General features: G+C 41.2%; 2 protein-coding genes across 3 annotated transcripts in view; one reads left to right on the top strand and one right to left on the bottom strand.

Moving 5' to 3' along the window:
• The window catches only part of brd10 (bromodomain containing 10), a 55,581-nt gene that overhangs the window by 21,606 nt on the left and 13,538 nt on the right, over positions 1-20,437 (bottom strand). For both annotated transcript variants that reach the window (XM_076284889.1, XM_076284890.1), the window contains exons 2-3: positions 5,623-5,823; positions 4,009-5,438 (exon numbers count right to left, since the gene is read on the bottom strand). In XM_076284889.1, coding sequence (XP_076141004.1) covers positions 4,009-5,438; positions 5,623-5,823 — 1,631 coding nt within the window. The remainder of the gene's footprint in view (positions 1-4,008; positions 5,439-5,622; positions 5,824-20,437) is intronic.
• Positions 12,670-14,361, top strand: LOC143122595 (uncharacterized). Its single transcript, XM_076283386.1, has one exon. The coding sequence runs from the start codon at positions 12,872-12,874 to the stop codon at positions 13,811-13,813; it is 942 nt and encodes a 313-aa protein (XP_076139501.1). The 5' UTR covers positions 12,670-12,871; the 3' UTR covers positions 13,814-14,361.

Below are 20,437 nucleotides of genomic sequence, written 5' to 3'. Positions count from 1 at the left end.
CTTTTGAACTAAACAGGTCTTGTCTACTTGTGTTTGTGTGTCATCTGAATAATATATATGTGCCCCATACATGGAATCAGAATCTCTACAGCAAAAGGCCAGTCTACCGCTACATGCATTTGGTTTGTTTCTGCCATTTATTAGTAATGATTTACACAGTTTGTTCACTACTTACTATTTACCTGAGCATTCATTATTGTGCAATATAGCATACAGAAGGTGAGGGACATTTTGGGGGGAAAGAAGTGGTGCATTTTATCATTCAAACATGCGACTTTTCATGAAAATTCTATAATCCAAGATGGCCACCATCATATGACGTCATAATATGCAAATTAGATATAAACATTTAATCCCTACATAGACTTTGGGTCATCCTTAATATTTCTCTAATTTACAGAAAGTCTCTATCTCTTATCACTTTTAAGATATAGCCTTTTGAAATGAAGATGTCAAAATCGAACGTTTCGAAAAAAACCTCTGGCGCCTAAAGGGTTAATCAGCAGGATAGTAGTTACACGAGTACATTAGACCTACTGACACAAACGTAATATTTTCATTGACGCGAGCCATAGGCTACTCGTTTCACTTCAGCCATATAGCCTACGAACTGCACAGAGCTCCTGCCCAGCTAACTGGACGTCCTGTTGTAAGATCGCATATTACCACTACAATAATGTATGTAACTCCTAATCAGATGACCTATTCAGCAGGAGAATACTTACTGACTAAAACGAGTAGCAGCTACTTTCCTTGCAAGCAGCACTCCTTTCACTACAGCATAGCCTGAACTGCCCACGACTGGCTACAAACTTTTCAGCTAGCTTTTAACTGGACATCTTGACAAAAATTGCACAAGGGTACAAGTTGTAAAACATTTGTTTGTGTGCAAATTAATAACTTCTGTTGCTTACAATGCTAAAAACGAACCTAATACAATGTTTAGCTTAGTCTACGACACTAACGTGCGAGTATTGCACTAGTATTACAGCTAGCTAACTGGGCTACGTGTGGCAAACTCAAATAAAATGACAAAACTTACCACTCTGAAGTAGTCATTTCCAATCTATGGGCGACTGGTTGCTCCTCTATTTCAGATTCTTCCTCTGATTCAGGCTCAAATATGTTGTTCAACACCTACTATATGTCTCCGTAGTATTTCCACCTTGGCTGTTTCAGCGAGTGGTGTCGGCCATGTTGGCGTCTTTGCTCTGGAGCTTGGCTCGTTGTAAACCAACCAATCAGCACACAGTTCATCTAAATATTCATGAGCATACCATAAAAGGGAGAAAACCTCTCGTTCATTCTAGGGCCTATTTCCTAGGCTTGCCTTAGGGCACATAGAACAGCACACGGGCCATTTTCAGCCCAACCAATGTTACATACTCTATTCGGAAACCTTAAGGAACAGCGTGAAATACCCTATATAATCATTCTGTCACCCCTTTAACTTTAAATTTTTATTGGTTTCTATGGACAGTATGATGTTTTCTCCCATGATTTCCAAATATTTGAATGACTCTACCTACCCCTTTATATGCAGCTGATTATAAGGATATTTGTCATACATAGAAATACTAACGTAAAGCATGTAGTGAAATTTCGTTTGGTGTTCAGCTTTTTCTGTGCGAGTATGAAGAAAGAAAGATCAAAATATACATTTTAATAAATAGCAAGAGAGAGATAAAGTGCAGTGTGTGTACAGTTCATGTGCAAGTGTGTAAAAAGTGTAAGTGCAGCTAATTTAGTCTTGTGTGTGTTCAGGATATGGATGGCTTGAGTAAAGAAGCTCCTCCTCAGTCTCTCTGTTCTGGTCTTGTAGCAGCAGAGACATTTGCCTGACCTCAGTGTTTTGAAAAGTCCATGGTCAGGATGTTAGGAGTCCTTTACAATACTTTGGGCCCTGGTAAGTACTCTTTTCTTGTAGGTATCCTGCAGAGGGAGGGGTTCTGATGGTGCGTTCGGCAGATCGCACCACTCTGCACTGCAGTCATGGGCTGTACAGTTCCCATACCAAGTGATGATGCTACTTGTCAGGACACTCTCCACAGCTGAGGAGTAAAGGCCTTCAAGATGGATGCTTTGAATTTCCTCAGCTGACATGGGAAGTACAGTCTTTGCCTTGATTTCTTCAGTGTGTGCTGGGTGTCGTCAGCAAGGTGTACTCTACGGAATTTGAAACTTGAGGAACCTGTGAACCTATTTGCAAATGGTGTTGTTTAATCCAAGAGCCTTACTATGATCAGTGCCAGTGGAAGCAAAATAGGTATGGATCAGTATAGACAAGGTGGTTCAGTATTCTGTTTTGATAATGGTTATAGAACAGCAATATGTTTGGATGAGGAAGAATGAAGCATACACTGAAAAGTGCACCCTGTCTAAACTGATGCATGGCAATAACTAGGTAATACCTCTAGGCCTATTTTGCTTCCTCTGGCACTGATAATCAGCTGCTTATAAAGGAGTAGGTAAAGTCCAGATCTAGTGAGCGGAGTGGAGCGTGAGCGAGCGAGGGGTGGAACAGATGAAATTTTGTTGGAGCGCGGATCGCTTTTTAATTTAGAGGCTGGAGCGGCCGCTCTGTTCCGCTTCAATTTCGCTCCGATACCGCTCCCACCACGAGTCTGAGGCATGCCCTAACCCACCCAGAATTCACGTCTTCCTAATAAAACAAAGACTGTTACATTTCAAAGACTGGCCATTGTTCGTTGATTGGAATGGAGTTCGCTAAATATTTTAAAAAGGAAACTGATCATCAAGTCATACAAGTGTACTATTCCTACAAAACAACTAGATATTAACAATGTAGAGCAAGAACAGCCATGTGGTGACACTGTTTCAGTGAGTAAAGATTCATTTTGGAATCTAAGAAGACGGAAACATGAGTGTGTGCTACGGAGCAAAGAAAAATGTGAGCAATTTGAATATGCTTCATATCAAGCAGAAGGCTAAAGTAAAACTTGGATGCTAAGCCTGTATTCTTTAGGCAATTAATCACACTGATCCCTTTAGTTTTAGGCTTATGTGATGTTGCCGAACTTGTTCGTTGTTGCACTATCGGTGTTACACTATATTTTAAAATAAATGTTCTATGAGTGAAATATATTGCCATTGCTCTTAGTTCTTTGAGATTTAAGTTTTCTGTTTAAGGTGACAATTCGGCTTGTACATAATTTCTCCCTCTTTTAAATTGGAGCGACCTGACACGAATTTGAGCATTAGAATTTAAAAAGGCATCAATTTATAGGAGGTATTTCCTCTGCCCAAAAGTGTATTTCTACCCAGTGCTGATACTAGACGAGAGAGGAAGTTCAGCAAAGTTGTAGCCAGATTAGGCTTTTTTCTGAGCTTAATATATTAACATGATTATTGTGAAGATATACTAACATTTATGGATTTCTTCCCCTGCCTCAGTAGCAATCTTCCTGTTCTCCCTCATTAGAACTGCAATGATTCAATCCTATCAAATTAAAAGTCATGGTCCGGGGGTCTGGGTTCGACCTTGTTATATGTTACATATTCACACCTGATTTCATGAAAATCAGGCCTGGAGTTTTGGTGTAATCCTGCAAACAAAAAACCCAATGAACAAGCAGCAAATATGATTTTCTTGGTGGAGGCTTCCCCTGGACATTGATATACAATTAGTTGGACATTTCAATGAAGTTTTGCTACGATAACTGAATGGACTACATGTTGAATGATATGAAAGATGTCAAATTAGAAGCACAAAACTTGTTGACAATGGCACAGTTTGTTCATTTTTAGCAGGGCTCAATATCGGACCTTGAAAAATATCTGATGTTCAGAAGGCCCATTCAGCATTCTGAGTAGTGTAATAAACCACTGAATCAATTTCTGCCAACATTGGTTCAGCAAAAATTGAAAACTATTTTCAAATATTTTATATTGATTTACTGTTAATTAACTTTTGCACACTCTTCAAACCAAGTAGTTAACTACTGAGGGAAGTTGGCTTGCAGAGAATAGGTACTCTATCCTGCTTACCTAGCTTTCTCTTTTTCCTCTTGTCCTTCTTCTTAATAGTGCAGGCTGCTTTTCGCAGTGTACTCTTGGCTGCTATGACCTGTCCAATCCTCACTGAACCTGTTTTGCCTCGACAACCTTTGGTCCTCAGTTCCGTGATTGTCTTTTTCTTTCTTTTTTTTTTAGTGTGCATTTGCTGCTGGTTTGCCTGCTCATGAAGCCTGGAGGTTTGGGAAGCAAGTTGGATCTTAGAACAACTGCAGGAAGTATACTCTGACTTCATCTCTGCAGTTCTGGAACATTCAGAGCAAGGGTCTTGGCCTCTCACAAGGAGTAAGTTTGCCTGAGAACACACATTTCCAGGTTTTATTAACCCCTCCTGGAACTCTGTGGTTGAGAAGTTTGATGAGGACTTCCCTTTGAAGCAGCAGTTTCCCTCCTGGAGCTGAGGCTCACTTTCAGAAGAGGGCTCTACATCCCGTGTCAGCTGAAGTCTGTTCACCACACCCCCTGGCTCCTCTTTGGTAGCCCAAGACACACAAGTGTCTGTTCTGCAGCTAAACAAGAAGGCACTGTGTCTCTTCTGCTCAGCCTCAACCTTGCATTTTCCTACACAATTAACTTCATCTCGGCAAGCTCCTCTTTGCTTTTCATAGTCACACTTTTCTTCAGATGCAGAGCTTACCATCATGTCATCAAATGGCAAAGATGTTTTGGCTGGTCTGTTACTGTTTACCTTCCTCACACAGATCAGGTTTGGGGGTACATCAGGAGCTGTGCAGGGGCTCTGGCAGTAGATCCGCAAGTCAGCTCCGCAGAAATGTGGAAAGTGAATATAGGCATTTTCCTGGCTGTCATATCCAAGGATGGACTCCCTGCACTCATGAATGGGTTGTCCCAACACAGCATCTTGTACCTCCTTCTGTGTCTCATAGATATTATCACAGAGCCCCTTCAGGAGCCATACACGCTGGTAGAATGGCAGCAGATGGAAGGCTGCCTCCTCAAGAGGACTTGTCTCACCAAGTGTCTGGAAAAACTGGTTGCAGAGTCCCAACTGCTCAGCACGGGCGGCCTGATTCTCTGCTTGCCCAATGGAGTGGTACCAGCCAAGCACTCGCTGACGCAACTCAGCTTCCCAGCGGCGATAAGTGAGGGGCGGCCTGCGGTGGATAGTAGACCTACGGTAGGGCTGAGAAAGCAATGAGGTCATGATCTTGGCCAAGAAAGAGCTACAGCGTGGCATGAGCAAGCAACGTTCCAGCTCAAAAAAGATGATCTCAGGAAGGTTGAGTGCTGTCTGGGCAAGGCAAAGAAAGTGGCCAATAGCAGGAAGCTCCCACAGTGTATCAACTGGCCATGGAGCTGCCTGAGATAGAAGATTTTGCTCCCACTCCACCACCTTCTTCGCTGATGCCTCCTCTACCTCTCTCTTCTCCTGTTCTCGCTGCCTATGATGAAGAGTACAGTGTGTAAAGGGAAACAATGCAATTATGATAATATGGCTTACTTTTAACCCATCAGGATTTACTCAAATTATTTGCAAAACAGGTAAACCATACAGTAGAGCACACTTAAATGATAATATTTTAGGGATTAAAATGAAATATTTAACTAAACTGAACAGCGTTTTACCTCTTCTCTTCTTTAGCTCTTTGTTGCTCCTCTAAACGAAGAGCCTGCACCATGATGGACTCACTGCCTCCCAATGTTACAGAAACCAGGCTACGGGGCGTAGATCTACGTCTTGAGGATGAACCTACTAATCCCTTCTCATCCTCTGTGCCAAAACGGCCTTTGGATGTTACTGCTAGACTAGTTTTTTCCCGAAGGACTCTGCGAGGAAAAGAAAATACAGTCAATGATTTGATGACTTATTTCCTGTCATCATACCATATATTAAGGTCCACATGGAGAGGTAAGAGACCATGGAAAGGCCTGTTACTCAACCACTCCTTTAGATATGCTGATTCAGAGTTTTTTGTAATAATGCTAGGTGGCCTAATGTCACAGAAAAAATGTTGAGAACACATTCTTTAAGGTCTCAAAAACCCCTTGGGTCTGTAATCAGCAACTAAAATGCAGTCAGTGCTAGGAGTGTTAAGGTACATGTATTCATATCTATCCCTTAAGGTACAGTACATGACGTTAGGTTCAATACAAATGAGTACCAAATGTAGCCTTAAACAGTAATCAACAGAAGGCTTTTTTGCACACGGAACATGTTTCAAATTTGAGTTCCCACATAAACATATTAAAGCTGCAGTTGGCAAGTCTGACAGATTGAGGGAACTTAGTCAAAATTTTGAATGTTTGCAACTGTCATGCCCCTCCCCCACTACCACCGAGCACCCTCTCATCGAGTTTGTGCTCATCAGTGCGCACCAGACTGCACCAGGCTGTGATTGACAGTCAGATCTCACACAGCCCTGCTCTGATTGGACCAGAAGAACCGGGAGCTGTGGATTTTTGCAAAACAAATAACAGGCTCTAAGTGGAGGTAGAAGTGTGTTTTTTTTCTTTCTAAAACTGGCTGATTTATGTTGTTCTGTCGAAGCATAGTGTCGGTTTCAGTGAATATGATCAAAAAAATCTTGCCAACTGCAGCTTTAAGTAGCAGACTAGGGATGCAATGGTACATGGTAAATTATTAAACCGAATGATACGGCCTTTAAGGTTCAACATGCAGACGTGAACCGTGATAAGTCATTTATAATTTGCAAAAGTTTCCCAATTCGCCGCAAACTGCTTACACGTTAGACATTCACAGAACCATGCACAGTACACCACCAGAGAGCCAGTGGATGGGCCCTGAGAACTTAGCAAGACAGAGAGAGACAGAGAGTAACATTTAGGATTTCCATACAAATTGGACACCGTAAAGTTTAAACAAAGGGGTCTGTACAGACCACAAGCATTACTTTGCTAATGCAGTCAACTTGAGCGGAGGCAATTGAAAACTACCCTATAGTTAAAAACTAGGCCTAGTCAGTCACACTGGCATTTTTTGTCTATCGGCAAAATTGTTTTGTGTTTTTTATATATAGATATATATTGCAAATTATATGCACTTTTACTGACTGTTGGCTTATCAGATCGTTGGTTAACTTTACTGGCTAATGATCCAGCTAGCTAGTTCACATCTTCAGACTTAGCATAGCTTGCTGGTCACTGAAAATGCTGCAACTTGATGACTGAAGCCCTTTTCACACAGAGATCACGCAAAATTTGCAGGAAGAGACAGGTTTTTTGCTGCATTGTGTGTCTGAAAACAAGGTGAAAATTTGCCGGCCTGCTGATCTGTTCACATGATCCGGCATTTTGGAGGCAGGACCAGCTAGCAAATTAAAACATGACGTGCAACAGGGGGCATGTAGAGTGACAGTCTTAGGCCTTATGCGTGCGCCTTCAGATGCAGCAGGTGTGTGATTTTCAAAACCATGGCGGGAGAACCGACTGCACTTTGGTTAGCTGTTGCGCACATTTTTAGTACCCTATAAATGCAAGTGAAGTTCCTTTGCATTATAGTGCAGTATGTGTCGATGGTTAGAATGTTGGATTCTTGCGATTGCGTCTTTGGACAATAAAAAGTCATTTGGAAGGGAAATTGAAGAGAAGCAGGGAGCAGTTCAGATGAAAGACTCAATGATCTTAAACGCAGTAGACAGACATTTGGCTCTTCTTGGTCAATTTGCGTTGGGATCTAAAACAGTGGCATAGAAATATTCAAATGGGTGGGCACAGCAGAAAAAAAACAGGTGGGCAAAGCGAATTCGTTTGAACATAAGAGAGGCCTAGATTAGATACACTATACAGTGGGGAGAATAAGTATTTGAACCCATGCTAAAGTTGATTAAAAAGAGGAATATAAAATGATCTGTTAGAAATTGATCTTAATGCCTAAATAAAAAAAAAATGAGTAAAAACCCACCCTTTAAGAACACCGATTTTAGTGAATGAAGAATGTATCGTAAATAAATAAATAAATGTTCTTCCTTAAAATACAGGGGTAATAAGTATTTGACTCCTATGTTAAATTCCCATAGAGGCAGGCAGATTTTTTATTTTTAAAGGCCACTTATTTCATGGATTCAGGATACTATGCATCCTGATAAAGTCCCCTTGGCCTTTGGAATTAATTTGCATGATGTATTTTTCAGTTAGCCTATTAGCTGGTTCAATTTGCATTGAACTCAATGAACATCAAACCAGCTAACAGACTTAACAAAAAAAAAAAAAACACACCATGCCAATCTCTAGGTATGGTGAAGGGTATGTGGTGATGTAGGGATATTTTAATTCCAAAGGCCAAGGGAACTTTATCAGGATGCATAGTATCCTGGATCCATAAAATAAGTGGCCTTTCAAAATAAAAAAATCTGCCTGCCTCCATAGGAATTTAACATAGGGGTCAAATACTTATTACCCCTGTATTTTAAGGAAGAACATTTATTTATTTACGATACATTCTTCATTCACTAAAATTGGTGTTCGGGTTGGATTTTTAATCTTTTTTTTTAATTAAGGCATTAAGATCAATTTCTAACAGATTATTTTATATTCCTCTTTTTAGTCAACTTTAGCATGGGTTCAAATACTTATTCTCCCCACTGTATATGAATCATAGGCATGTTATATTTATGACATAAAAGTGGAATTTATTGAAGGCATTTGATCACAGCTGACAAATTACTCATTTTCAACTAACATTTTCAACCGGAACAAAACAATGCATGAATGTAGCTTTGGCACATCACATTATACACAATTAAGAAAACAGATTGACCATATTGGACAACTGCAAAGCCTTATTACAGGCATGTTTCGTTCATGGCATGAACAGTGGAAGTTATTGAACGAATTTCATCATAGCTGACAAATTACGCAGTCGCTAAACATTTTAAACTTGCGCAAAACGGCATGAACCCAGTATTGGCACGTCACATAAAACACAAATTGAAGCAATAGATTGACCATTGGACATTCCTACTGCAAAGCCTTTTCATAGGCATGCTACGTTTACTGAGTGCTGACTGAGTGCGTCTTTTTTGGAGGGTGAACGTAAACGTAAGCATGATTTTCTGAACTGGGGATTATCACTAATTTTACCCCCATAACTTTTGACAACTGAAAATGAAATGTGATACAATGAACAGAAAACATTTCAGTGTGCTTGATCACCTTGTAGCCTAGTCTAGCCAGTTAATCAAATAAATGTATAAAAACTAAACTGCATTTCCGGCGGGAACTGCGAAAGTGTGCTTGCCCTGGTCCGGTCAGCAACGTGAGCAGACAGTGGCATACGCTATGCTGAACCTGGCTTGATCCAAGCATTCTAACAGTGCCTTTCAGTGTTGGAGCAGTGGCAATATCTCAAAGAGTGTGGCCTGCCTTTGAATTTAGCTTCTATGACTAAGATCAAATCAATAAAATAGAACGACAGCAGTGATTGGCTGCAAAAATAAATAATGTCACGTGTCTTGCGCCTCTCAAACTGGGCTATCAGGTAACTTACAGAAGAATTGAAATTATGAAATATGACTTATTCACTGATTTATTATTTTTTTAAAATGAGCTATGAGTGTGAATGTTATATATTCCATCCCCTAATTGTGTTTTACTGGTTTATATGACAAATAATCTATATGGATTTGCTCTATAAAGACCTTATGTCTGTTTGGGATTATTTTGAGAGCCTGGGATTGTTTTGAGAGCATCTGTATCTCAGAATAAAGGAATACTTCATATTACTCTAAACCACCTTCTGTAAATCAACTGTATACTACTGTCTACATTGCACTATATTTCTTGTCTCTGTATATTTCATCTCCTTTCTATACTTATCACCATATGCCTACGTTTGCAAAGACATTTTAATTTGATTCACAATGAAACGTTACATTTAATGTACATGTTGACAATGAGTAGGCTAGTTTTGGTTGTTGTTGGTGGTGTTACTGCATCCCTTAGTTATGCCTACAATGCAACATGGTTCCCTCGCGATTGGAAGCTCCTGTAGACGCATTTCAAAACATCGCAACGTGAAATGCCACCACAAAAAACTGTTTGTGAATCGGTCTTAGTGAGTTAGGAGTCCTCGCGACTTCTTTTAGGCTGTCACAGACTCAGGTGCTACTTTTAGGGCTAAAATTCTTCCTGAATTACTCTTAGTAAAAAAAATAGGAGTCCTAAAGTTACGAGTGACGAAGTTACGAGTACAAGCATCTCATATCAAATGACCATGGCATTACGCTAAGCAACATAAATCCCATACAGCAACATCTCCTCCCTATGACATAGCTAGCTAACTTCTAGCCACACAAGAAATGAATGATGTTAAATCTCCGCTTAGCATTCTAATAACAGAAGGGGCACATTTATGTTGACCACTACAACATGACTCATAATTCCACCGCATTTAGTGAAATGTAATACAACGTTGCCACCTAGCGTTCAGATGTAGGCTATTTAACATTAACGTGACATTTCCTGCTTATTCTTTCGTCAACTCCATGCTTTTAGGAAAACAATCTTTTTATCATAGTTCCCTCTTCAATGAGTGATTAACAGTGAGGGCAAACGCTTTATAAAATCAAAAATCCTTCTGGTAACTTTTGTGAGGCTTGGTCCAAGGATAATGTACGTCAAGTTTCGTGGCGTTCGGACCAAATTTGTGACCTGTGAAAATTTAGTTTCGCTTTCTGTTCAATCCAATATGGCCCATCTGACGTCATCTTCGCGAGCAACTTACACCGTTACTGACCGGACGTTTTAAAGTTGGAACAGTGTCTCTGTCTCAAAGGGCCTAGGCGCTAGAGCTGACAAAAAATTAGGGAGACGGGAATAATAATAAAACTTAAGAACAAATATAACCGCAAACGGTGATTAACGGGGTCCGAGCAAAACGAACATGAGGTAGCATAGCTTTTTAGTTTTACATATGCTTTGATTGTTTGGGCCCAATTGTTCAAAAGAAACGTGATCGGATTTCGGTTATCGGATTTCAGTTACTGGATTTCGGCTATCAGATTGGATCAAATCTTGAAAATGGGAAACAAGGTGAAAAGGGAAACAAGGATCCCCAAATTGGATTAGATCACATAATCTATTCTTGGTTTTGATCTGTATAAAACCTTCACTTTGTGTTGTTCAAAACTTTTGAGTTGGATTGGAATAAATTTCGATCCATAAAATTAGGATTACCCTGTGCTGTAACGTTATAGTGTGCTAACCTCCACAACCCAACAGTATTGTAACAGTACTGTATTCTAGTGTGCAACAACCCAATAGTATTCCAACAATACTCTATTCTAGTGTGCTAATCTCTACAACCCAATATTATTCTAACAATACTCTATTCTACAGGACTATGCATTTGTCGTGGATAAGATGAAGGGTCTGATAATGGAAGGCAGTGTTTCCCAATGAATTGAATTGTTGTGGTGGTAGGTGAAGGGGGGGGGGTCATTTACACATGACGGCAGAGCTACTCTATAAACAGATAAACATCACAAAAGTCATAGTGAGGATCATTAAAGCGATGACTTACGTTAACTCAAAGACGCACACAAAGCAGGACACACTGGAGTGCTGGGTTGAGATGAACAAAAGAGTGAACTGAGGGCGAGCAAACAATGTATCCTGGTCTGAGCCCCTGCTCCGGAGCTACAGGGTTTCCCAGCAGGTAAACTGGGCGTGGTTAGGTGGCAGAGCCAAACAATCCTGCAATTTCTCCACAGCACTTTCACCTCAAGGACTTTGTGCAGATTTAAGTGTACATTCGAAAATGAGAAACAATATAATAATAATAATATACATATATATAAACTTAGGGAGTCTTTTCACCAACAGTATTCTAACAATACTCTATTGTAGTATGCTAACCACCACAACCCAACAGTATTCTAACAGTACTCTATTCTAGTGTGCTAATCTCTACAACCCAAAAGTATTCTAACAACACTTGATTCTACCAGACTATTTATTTGTCGTGGATAAGATGAAGGGTTTGATAATGGAAGGCAGTGTTTCCCACATAATTGAATTGTGGTGGTAGGTGAAGGGGGGGTGGGTTCTGTGTCAGAGTCAATAGGATAAACAGCCTATACAGTTATACTTTCCTTGCACTACAAGTCCACATTGTCAAGTAGCTGTAATGTTATAGTGTGCTAACCTCCACAACCCAATAGCATTCTATTCTAGTATGCTAACCTCCACAACCCAAGAGTATTCAAACACTAATGCTTCAAGTGGGATTTGAACTCTCAACCTAAGGATCACCAGTACAAGGCATTATCCCACTGAGCCACTGTCAATCCTACATATTGGCCAGTCACATTCACATGGTGAAAATGTGTATTGTATAGACCTCTCCAGAATAAGTCCCGCCTCCTAACTTCCGTATCCATCCAACCTTCGGTCCTCAAATGTCTATGGGAAATAACATGGCGTTTTGAAAGATCGTACCTGTCAAACTCTGTAGGTGACAAAGTAGAAAAAGCTGCTGGGCAGATTGGCCTACACACTTCTGCCATCTAGTTTCCACTGTATTTTTTGATTTTCGGTGCCGTTTAAGTAGTATAGTCTATAAGTCTGAGAGAAGAGAACATACTAGGAGCGGAGAGAACATACTATCGCTTTTGATTTGAGATCAATACTGCTTGATCACTGACTAGGGATTACGGTAAGCGAATCGCGTCATTTCCTGTTTGTAGTGTCAGAGTGGCTGCTCTCACGCTAGCTTGCTCCTGTTTTCTTTCCACGTAATCCACTTAAATTAGACTACACCTAGGTTTTATTTACGTAAAAACTCCACTCTTAACCACTCGTGTAGCCAATTCACTTGTCTAAATATAATTCACTTGTCTAATCTATCTTAAGGACGATGGCAGGGTCCTCTGCTGCCCCTGCCTCTCCTATTTCCAATTCTCTCCGTTGCCCGGCGTGTCACATGCTAGCTAACTCTTCAGCCTCCTTTAGTGGACATGCTACTTGTAAAAAATGCAGACTAATAGCTAACTTGGAGGCGAGGATAGGTGAACTAGAGAATCGTATCCACACACTGGATCAGATTAGCAAACAGCTAGTGGCAGAACCTTTGGTAAATTGTGTGGATGCACCAGCCGACTGCACAGTTAGCGCAACCATGACAGCCCCCTCGCAGCAAGGGGATAGCTCTTGGGTGACTGTTAGGGGAGCCAGACCCAAGCGAAAGCAGCCCGTTGGGCCTGTTTCGCCTGGATCTAAATCCAAACGAAGGAAGCCCACTGCTAACCACCAACCTATTCATGTTTCTAATAGATTCTCCCCCTTAGCTAGAGAAACCGAGAAACCTGCTACTCTGGTCATTGGCGCTTCTACTATACGAAACGTGATGCTAGCGACTCCATCGGCCATAGTAAAATCGATATCTGGGGCCAGAGCTAACGACATCGAATCAAATTTGAAAGTGCTGGCTAAAGCTAATCGTAAATACTCGAAAATAGTTATCCACACTGGCACTAATGACGTCCGATTGCGTCAATCGGAGATCACCATACAAAACTTTATCTCCGTGTGCAGGTTCGCGCAACAGATGTCTGACTCTGTAACTTTCTCTGGACCCATACCCATTAAAAGAGGTGATGAAATGCTCAGCAGAATTTCGGACCTCAACCGATGGCTGTCAAAGTGGTGTGCCAATAACAATGTGGGCTTCATAGATAACTTTAGCTCCTTCTGGGGGAAACCTGGACTGTTGAAAAGAGACGGTATCCATCCCACATGGGAGGGTACTGCCCTCCTTTCAAGGAACATAGACCGTCACTTAACCGAGGCTAGTTCCTGACGAACCAGAGATCCAGGAAGCAGAGATAAGGTCTTACACAGATCTCTGCCGTCCTAACAGTCACCCAGGTATACAGGGCACACAAGGCCAAATAGAGAGCGTGTCTGTACCAAGACTGTCAACTCTTACTCGACCCACTAGGGGAATTATTCGTAGCAATCTTATTACGATAAAAACTTCTTCGGTGAAGCAAATTCCTCCAAAAACGCAACTTACACTTGCTTTACTTAATATTCGATCACTGTCAAGTAAAACTGCCTTGGTTAATGAAATTATTACTGACAATCATATAGATGTTATGTGTCTTACTGAAACCTGGCTTAAACCAGATGAATACCTTCCATTAAATGAGTCTACACCTCCCTCCCATTTGAATTATCATGTACCACGCCACACTGGCAGGGGAGGTGGAGTAGCTACAATCTATCTATCTAGTCTTCTCACATCTCCCAAGCTCACACACAAGTTTAAATCTTTTGAAGTTCTAGTCCTCAATTTTTTACCGCCAGACTGGAAAACTGATCAGCCTGTAACTGTGGTCACATTGTACAGACCCCCTGGCCCCTACACTGATTTCTTAGAGGAATTTTCTGATTTCCTTTCTACTTTAACTATCCAAACAGAAAAAATACTTATATTGGGTGATTTTAATATTCATATGGATAATGTGCACGATTGTCTCACAATTGCATTTCAATCCCTAATTGACCATGTCGGGTTCTGCCAAAATGTTAATTCGCCCACGCACCGACATAACCATACTATTGATCTAGTCTTATCATACGGCATAAACATAGAGCAGTTAACAATCTTGCCACAATACCCGACCTTAACTGACCACCATCTAATTACTTTTACAATGACATTACAACATGCAGTACCCAATTTAGCTGAATACTACAGCCGCGGCTTATCTGAAAAAACTAATGCAGACTTTCTAGAAAAGATTTCGCTTACGCTTGCCCCATTCCGGACTCATGTGGTAGGCCTATCAGAAGGCCCATTCCTTAATCCAGCCGAGGTCGACTTGTTAACTGATAATGTGATGAACTCATTACGCTCAACCCTTGATTCAGTAGCACCACTCAAAAAGAGAATGAGAAAACAAGTAAGGCGTGCTCCATGGTATACCACACAGACAAAAACACTCAAACGAACAGCGCGTAAACTTGAACAAAAATGGCGTACCACTAAATTGGAAGTTTTTCGCCAAGCATGGAAAGATAGCCTTATCACCTACAAAAAAGCACTCAACGAAGCCAAGTCAACTTACTACTCCTCGCTGATCGAAGAAAACAAAAACAATACAAAATTTCTCTTTACCACAATCTCCCGCCTGACGAAGAACCACACCGAAGTAACCGAATCTATCCCTATTTGCCTAAACAGTAATGACTTCATGAACTTTTTCAATGACAAAATTGAAACAATTAGAGATAAGATTAATATCCAGTCAGTCTCACCAAATATTTATACTCCATTGCTGAACGGTAGCGAAAACATAATTGAATCACAGATGAGACGAACAACGTTGAATTCATTTACACCTATTGACATATTAGACCTCACTTCCACAATCTCTTCATCAAAATCTACAACTAGTCTACTAGATCCTATTCCTACTCATCTTCTGAAGACTGCTCTTCCTTTGTTGGATAATGCTTTGCTCCAGATTATAAATAACTCACTGCTATCAGGCCATGTACCACAGTCGTTTAAGTTATCTGTCATTAAGCCATCCCTCAAAAAGCCTACCCTTGACCCTAACAACCTGGCCAACTATAGGCCTATATCTAATCTCCCTTTTTTGTCAAAAATACTAGAAAAAATAGTGTCGAAACAAATTGGTACCTTCTTGCATATGAATAAAATCCAAGAATTATATCAGTCTGGTTTCAGAGCTCACCACAGTACTGAATCAGCCTTAGTTAAAGTTTTTAATGACCTCCTCATCGCTGCCGATAATGGACATATATCAATATTGGTCCTCCTGGACCTCAGTGCTGCCTTTGACACCATAGACCACAACATACTACTCCACAGGCTTGAACATTCGATAGGCATTAAAGACTCAGCACTCGCTTGGTTTAGATCATACCTTTCCAACCGCAGACAATTTGTACAGGTTCACAATGAACCATCTACCCAGACTATGGTAAAATATGGGGTGCCTCAAGGCTCAGTACTAGGGCCCCTGTTATTTTCTCTCTATATGCTTCCTCTAGGCTCAGAAATTAGGAAACATGGCATTAAATTTCATTCTTATGCAGACGATACACAACTATACCTTTCCATAAAACCTGACGAATTGACTCCGTTAGCCAAACTTGACACATGTATACGAGACATAAAGACATGGATGACAAACAATTTCCTGCTTTTGAACTCCGATAAAACAGAAGTCATGGTTTTAGGTCCTAAAAAGATGAGGGATATCCTATCCTCATCACAGGCTACATTTACTGATCTCCGACTATCCTCATCCACATGTGTTAAAAATCTAGGAGTGACAATTGACCAAGACCTATCACTAAGTAATCACATAAAACAGATTACCCAAGTTTCATTCTATCATTTAAGGAACATCTCAAAGATAAGGAAGTCTTTATCCCTACCAGACGCTGAGCAATTAATCCATGCTTTTGTCACCTCAAGGATTGATTATTGCAATGCTCTATACGCTGGCTGCAATAACACCTGTCTAAAGAGCTTACAGCTTATACAAAATGCAGCTGCTCGCACACTCACTAGAACTAAAAAATATGAACATATTTCCCCTATCCTGGCATCTCTACACTGGCTGCCTGTTAGAAGTCGCATTGACTTCAAAATATTACTTCTAACATACAAAGCCATTAATGGCCAGGCACCAGAATATATTAAAGATCTCCTAGTTCCATATAACCCACCCAGACCGCTACGATCACAGAATACTGGCCTTCTTGTAATTCCAAGAATCTCAAAAACTACAGTAGGAGGCAGAGCTTTCAGCTATCGCGCACCCGTCCTCTGGAATAATCTTCCTACCTCAATTCGACTAGCAGACACCCTCCCTATTTTTAAGTCTAGACTTGAAACATACCTCTTTACTGCCTCCCTTAGTTAGGTATGGTGCGTGGAAATTCACCCACCTCAGGGTTTTTTGGAATGGACCACCCTGCTGAGTCCTCGTGTGACTGGCACCCCAGTCGCACGTGCGATGGTGGTCACTGACCATACCTGCGCTGGTGTCGACTACCCCTCACCATGCCTTAGTTATGCTGCTATAGCATAGTGCTGTCATGGACTTTTCATGTGTCACGCCGTACAACCCCCCCCCTCTCCTCTCCCCCCTTCTCTCTCTCTCTCTCTCAACTCTCCCTCTCTTGCCTATTCCCACCATGGTATACTGTAACAATATATAGTACTACTGATTACTTATTGACATTAACCATTTTGATTTTCAGTAATACTAACCCACTCTACATCTCTCTTTCTTCCCCCTTACTGTACCTCACTTGTGAGGTATATCATCACCAGTCATCAACCATCCGTGTGTTGGCCCTCCTCTCACCCATCTCACCTGAAGTCCCATCCTCGACTGCCCTATTACTGCCCCCTAACTGGACTCCTGGCCCGTACAGCCTAGCGACCCACCACCAGCCTATGACAACTCTGCCCGGATTACTGGCCCATCCACCAACCCACCACATGCCCCTCGAAAACTCCCTTCCCCTGGACAATCCCAACGCTGGACTATTGAACTTTCTGTCACTAAATCAGGAATAACGAACTACCATAACGGATACGTAATCATCCCATCTCTTGTAACTTTCAGCTCAAGTGCTTAACACCATGTCTTATTCTCTACACCCGACTATCATATGCATTTGTCATGTATACAGACCTTACTGTCATGTACTGACCCTAGGCAGATGGGTCAGGCCCTTGAGTCGTGGATCTGCTCGAGGTTTCTTCCTATATATATCTCCAATTCTAGGGAGTTTTTCCTCGCCCCTGTTACCCATGGGCCTCTCTCTTGCTTTCCTTTTCTTCCTTTCTTTCCTTCTTTCTCTGATTGCCTACATTCTGTAAAGCGCCATGATACATGTGTTATGTTTTGGCGCTCTATAAGCACAATAAATTGAATTGAATTAAACGGCACCGACAATCAAAAAATCCAAATGAGGATGCACCTTTCTGTGTCTCTGAGGTCGATGTGAGCAATGCCTTTAGGAGGGTTAATTGTAGAAAAGCTGCTGGACCGGATGGAATTTCTAACAGGGTTTTGTAATCCTGCGCTGCTCAGTTAGCTCCTGTGTTCACTTATATCTTTAACACATCATTGGCTCAAGAGACAGTTCCTACTTGCCTCAAGCAGTCTGTTATTGTTCCAGTACCGAAAAACAAAAGTCCATCATGTCTGAATGACTACCGCCCAGTAGCCCTGACGTCTACAGTGATGAAGTGTTTTGAGAAGCTTGTGAAAAACATTATCTGCTCATCCCTCCCTGCCTCCTTCGACCCCCTCCAATTTGCTTACAGAGCCAACTGGTCTACAGAGGATGCCATCTCAAACCTCATGCACACCACCTTAACTCACCTGGAGGAGGGGAATGGGAATTATGTGAGGATGCTGTTCATTGACTTTAGTTCAGCATTCAACACGAGGACTGAACACCACCCTGTGTCACTGGATATTTGACTTCCTCACCAACCGTTCACAAGTGGTTACAGTGGGGGGTCTGACATCTGACTCATTAACCATCAGCACTGGTGCTCCCCAAGGCTGTGTTTTGAGTCCACTGCTGTACAACATACACACATGACTGCAAAGCCAACAGTAGTCATACCTCCATCATCAAGTTTGCAGATGACACAGTGATCTTGGGCCTGATTAGTAACAACAATGAACAGCTCTACTTGGATCAGGTTGATGAGGTGGCACAGTGGTGTCAATCTAACAGCTTGACACTGAATATCAATAAAACCAAGGAAATGGTAGTGGATTACAGAAGGCAGCAGCAGAACTACAGTTACACCCCACTAATGATCAGCGGGCAACCTGTAGAGAGTCACAAGTAGGGGTGGGCGATATGGACAAAAAATAATATCTCGATATTTTTTGTGATTTTGACGATAACGATAATTAGTCGATATCCTTTAAAAAATTGTTTTTGTTAAAGTCTGAGTTACTTTACAGCTCATTATTTATAAATAGCATCATTACAATAATAACCAATAACCTAACCTGTGACTTTTTAACCAAATCAACCAATGCATTGTCACTCTGACACATTTCCAATTCTGCCCCCACTTGTGTGTGTGGCAATGACATGGTGTAGCCAGCTACATTAGAGAAGATGAATAAGCCTAACAGTTTACCAAGAGAAAGTCTGAAGCTGAAGTTCCTTTCAAACCTTTACATAGGATTCAATGTAAAACTAAGAGCAGACCAACAGAGTAGCCTACATCTCAGTTATTTCCTTCTATGTTTTGTTTTAGAGCAATCACGTAGGCTAGCATTCCAAGTTACAGAATAGAAACTAATGCGTTAGCTTATGGCTAATGTAAATGAGAAATCCCATAGAGATGCTAACGGTTAGCATAATCGGTAAACGTAGATATTTAGAGCGAACTTCAGTCCATTTACAAAAGAGTTACATGAGAATAGTTATTTGTTTACAACTGACTATTAAAATACTCAAAGGCTAATGTTTTCTCTACATATACCGTGTAGGAAAAAACGTGACTGTCTCATCAATACTACTTGAACAGAAGTAGCCGCATAAAATCCCAAGTAGGCTACTCTTGCTGCACAAAATAAACATTAGGCTGCGTGGGACAAAGTTGTGACCCACTAGTGATCACGTGACACTTGCTCTGCTGCACTTCTCCCGCATAGCCTACCTCCTGGGAATGTATGAGTCTTCAGTGCGTGATTTCGAGTGTTTTTCCCCCATAAGTAATTTAAATACTCGATAATGTCAATTTGCACATCGTTAAAACAACAATCACGATATTATCGCAGACGATATATATCGCCCACCCCTAGTCACAAGTTTTAAATACCTTGTTGTCCACATTACTGAAGACTTAACATGGACTGTTAACACTCAATATGTTCTGAAGAAGTCCAGACAACGACTCTACTTCCTTCGTCAGCTAAGGAAATTCAAAGTTTCTACATCCATCATGAAGGCCTTCTACACTTCAGCGGTTGAGAGTGTTCTAACTGGTAGCATCATCACCTGGTATGGAAACACAGTTAGAGATTGTAGTACTCTGCAGAGAGTAGTGCGCTCAGCTGAACGTACTATAAGAACTCAACTCCCTGCTCTACAAGATATATATTCCAGAAGAGTACTCCTAAGAGCCCAAAAGATTCTGAAGGACTCTTCTCATCCTAACAATGGATTATTCCTACCGCTGAAATCAAGAAGACGCCTATGTAGTCACAAAGCCAGAACTGAGAGACTCAGGAGAAGTTTTTATCCCCAGGCCATCCGAACTCTGAACTCACACTATACTGACTTTGCACACATTCACTCCTCAGCACTCTCAAACATTTCCCAACTCTGAACTCACACTATAGGGTAATTCCGTGTCAAATCACCCAGTGGCTGGCAGGTCACCCTCTCCCAA

Source organism: Alosa pseudoharengus, unplaced genomic scaffold (assembly GCF_046254945.1).
Source record: "Alosa pseudoharengus isolate Yale_2024_CS ecotype anadromous, Long Island Sound unplaced genomic scaffold, YU_APseudo_1.1 YU_APseudo_1.1_scf_14, whole genome shotgun sequence".
Lineage (NCBI taxonomy): Eukaryota > Metazoa > Chordata > Actinopteri > Clupeiformes > Clupeidae > Alosa > Alosa pseudoharengus.
Note: the sequence above shows the minus strand (reverse complement) of the source record. Positions and strands in the feature narration are given on the sequence as shown.

Bases quoted from the DNA above. Each gene is read 5' to 3' on its own strand.
- LOC143122595 (XM_076283386.1), top strand. From the start codon at position 12,872: ATGGCAGGGTCCTCTGCTGCCCCTGCCTCTCCTATTTCCAATTCTCTC.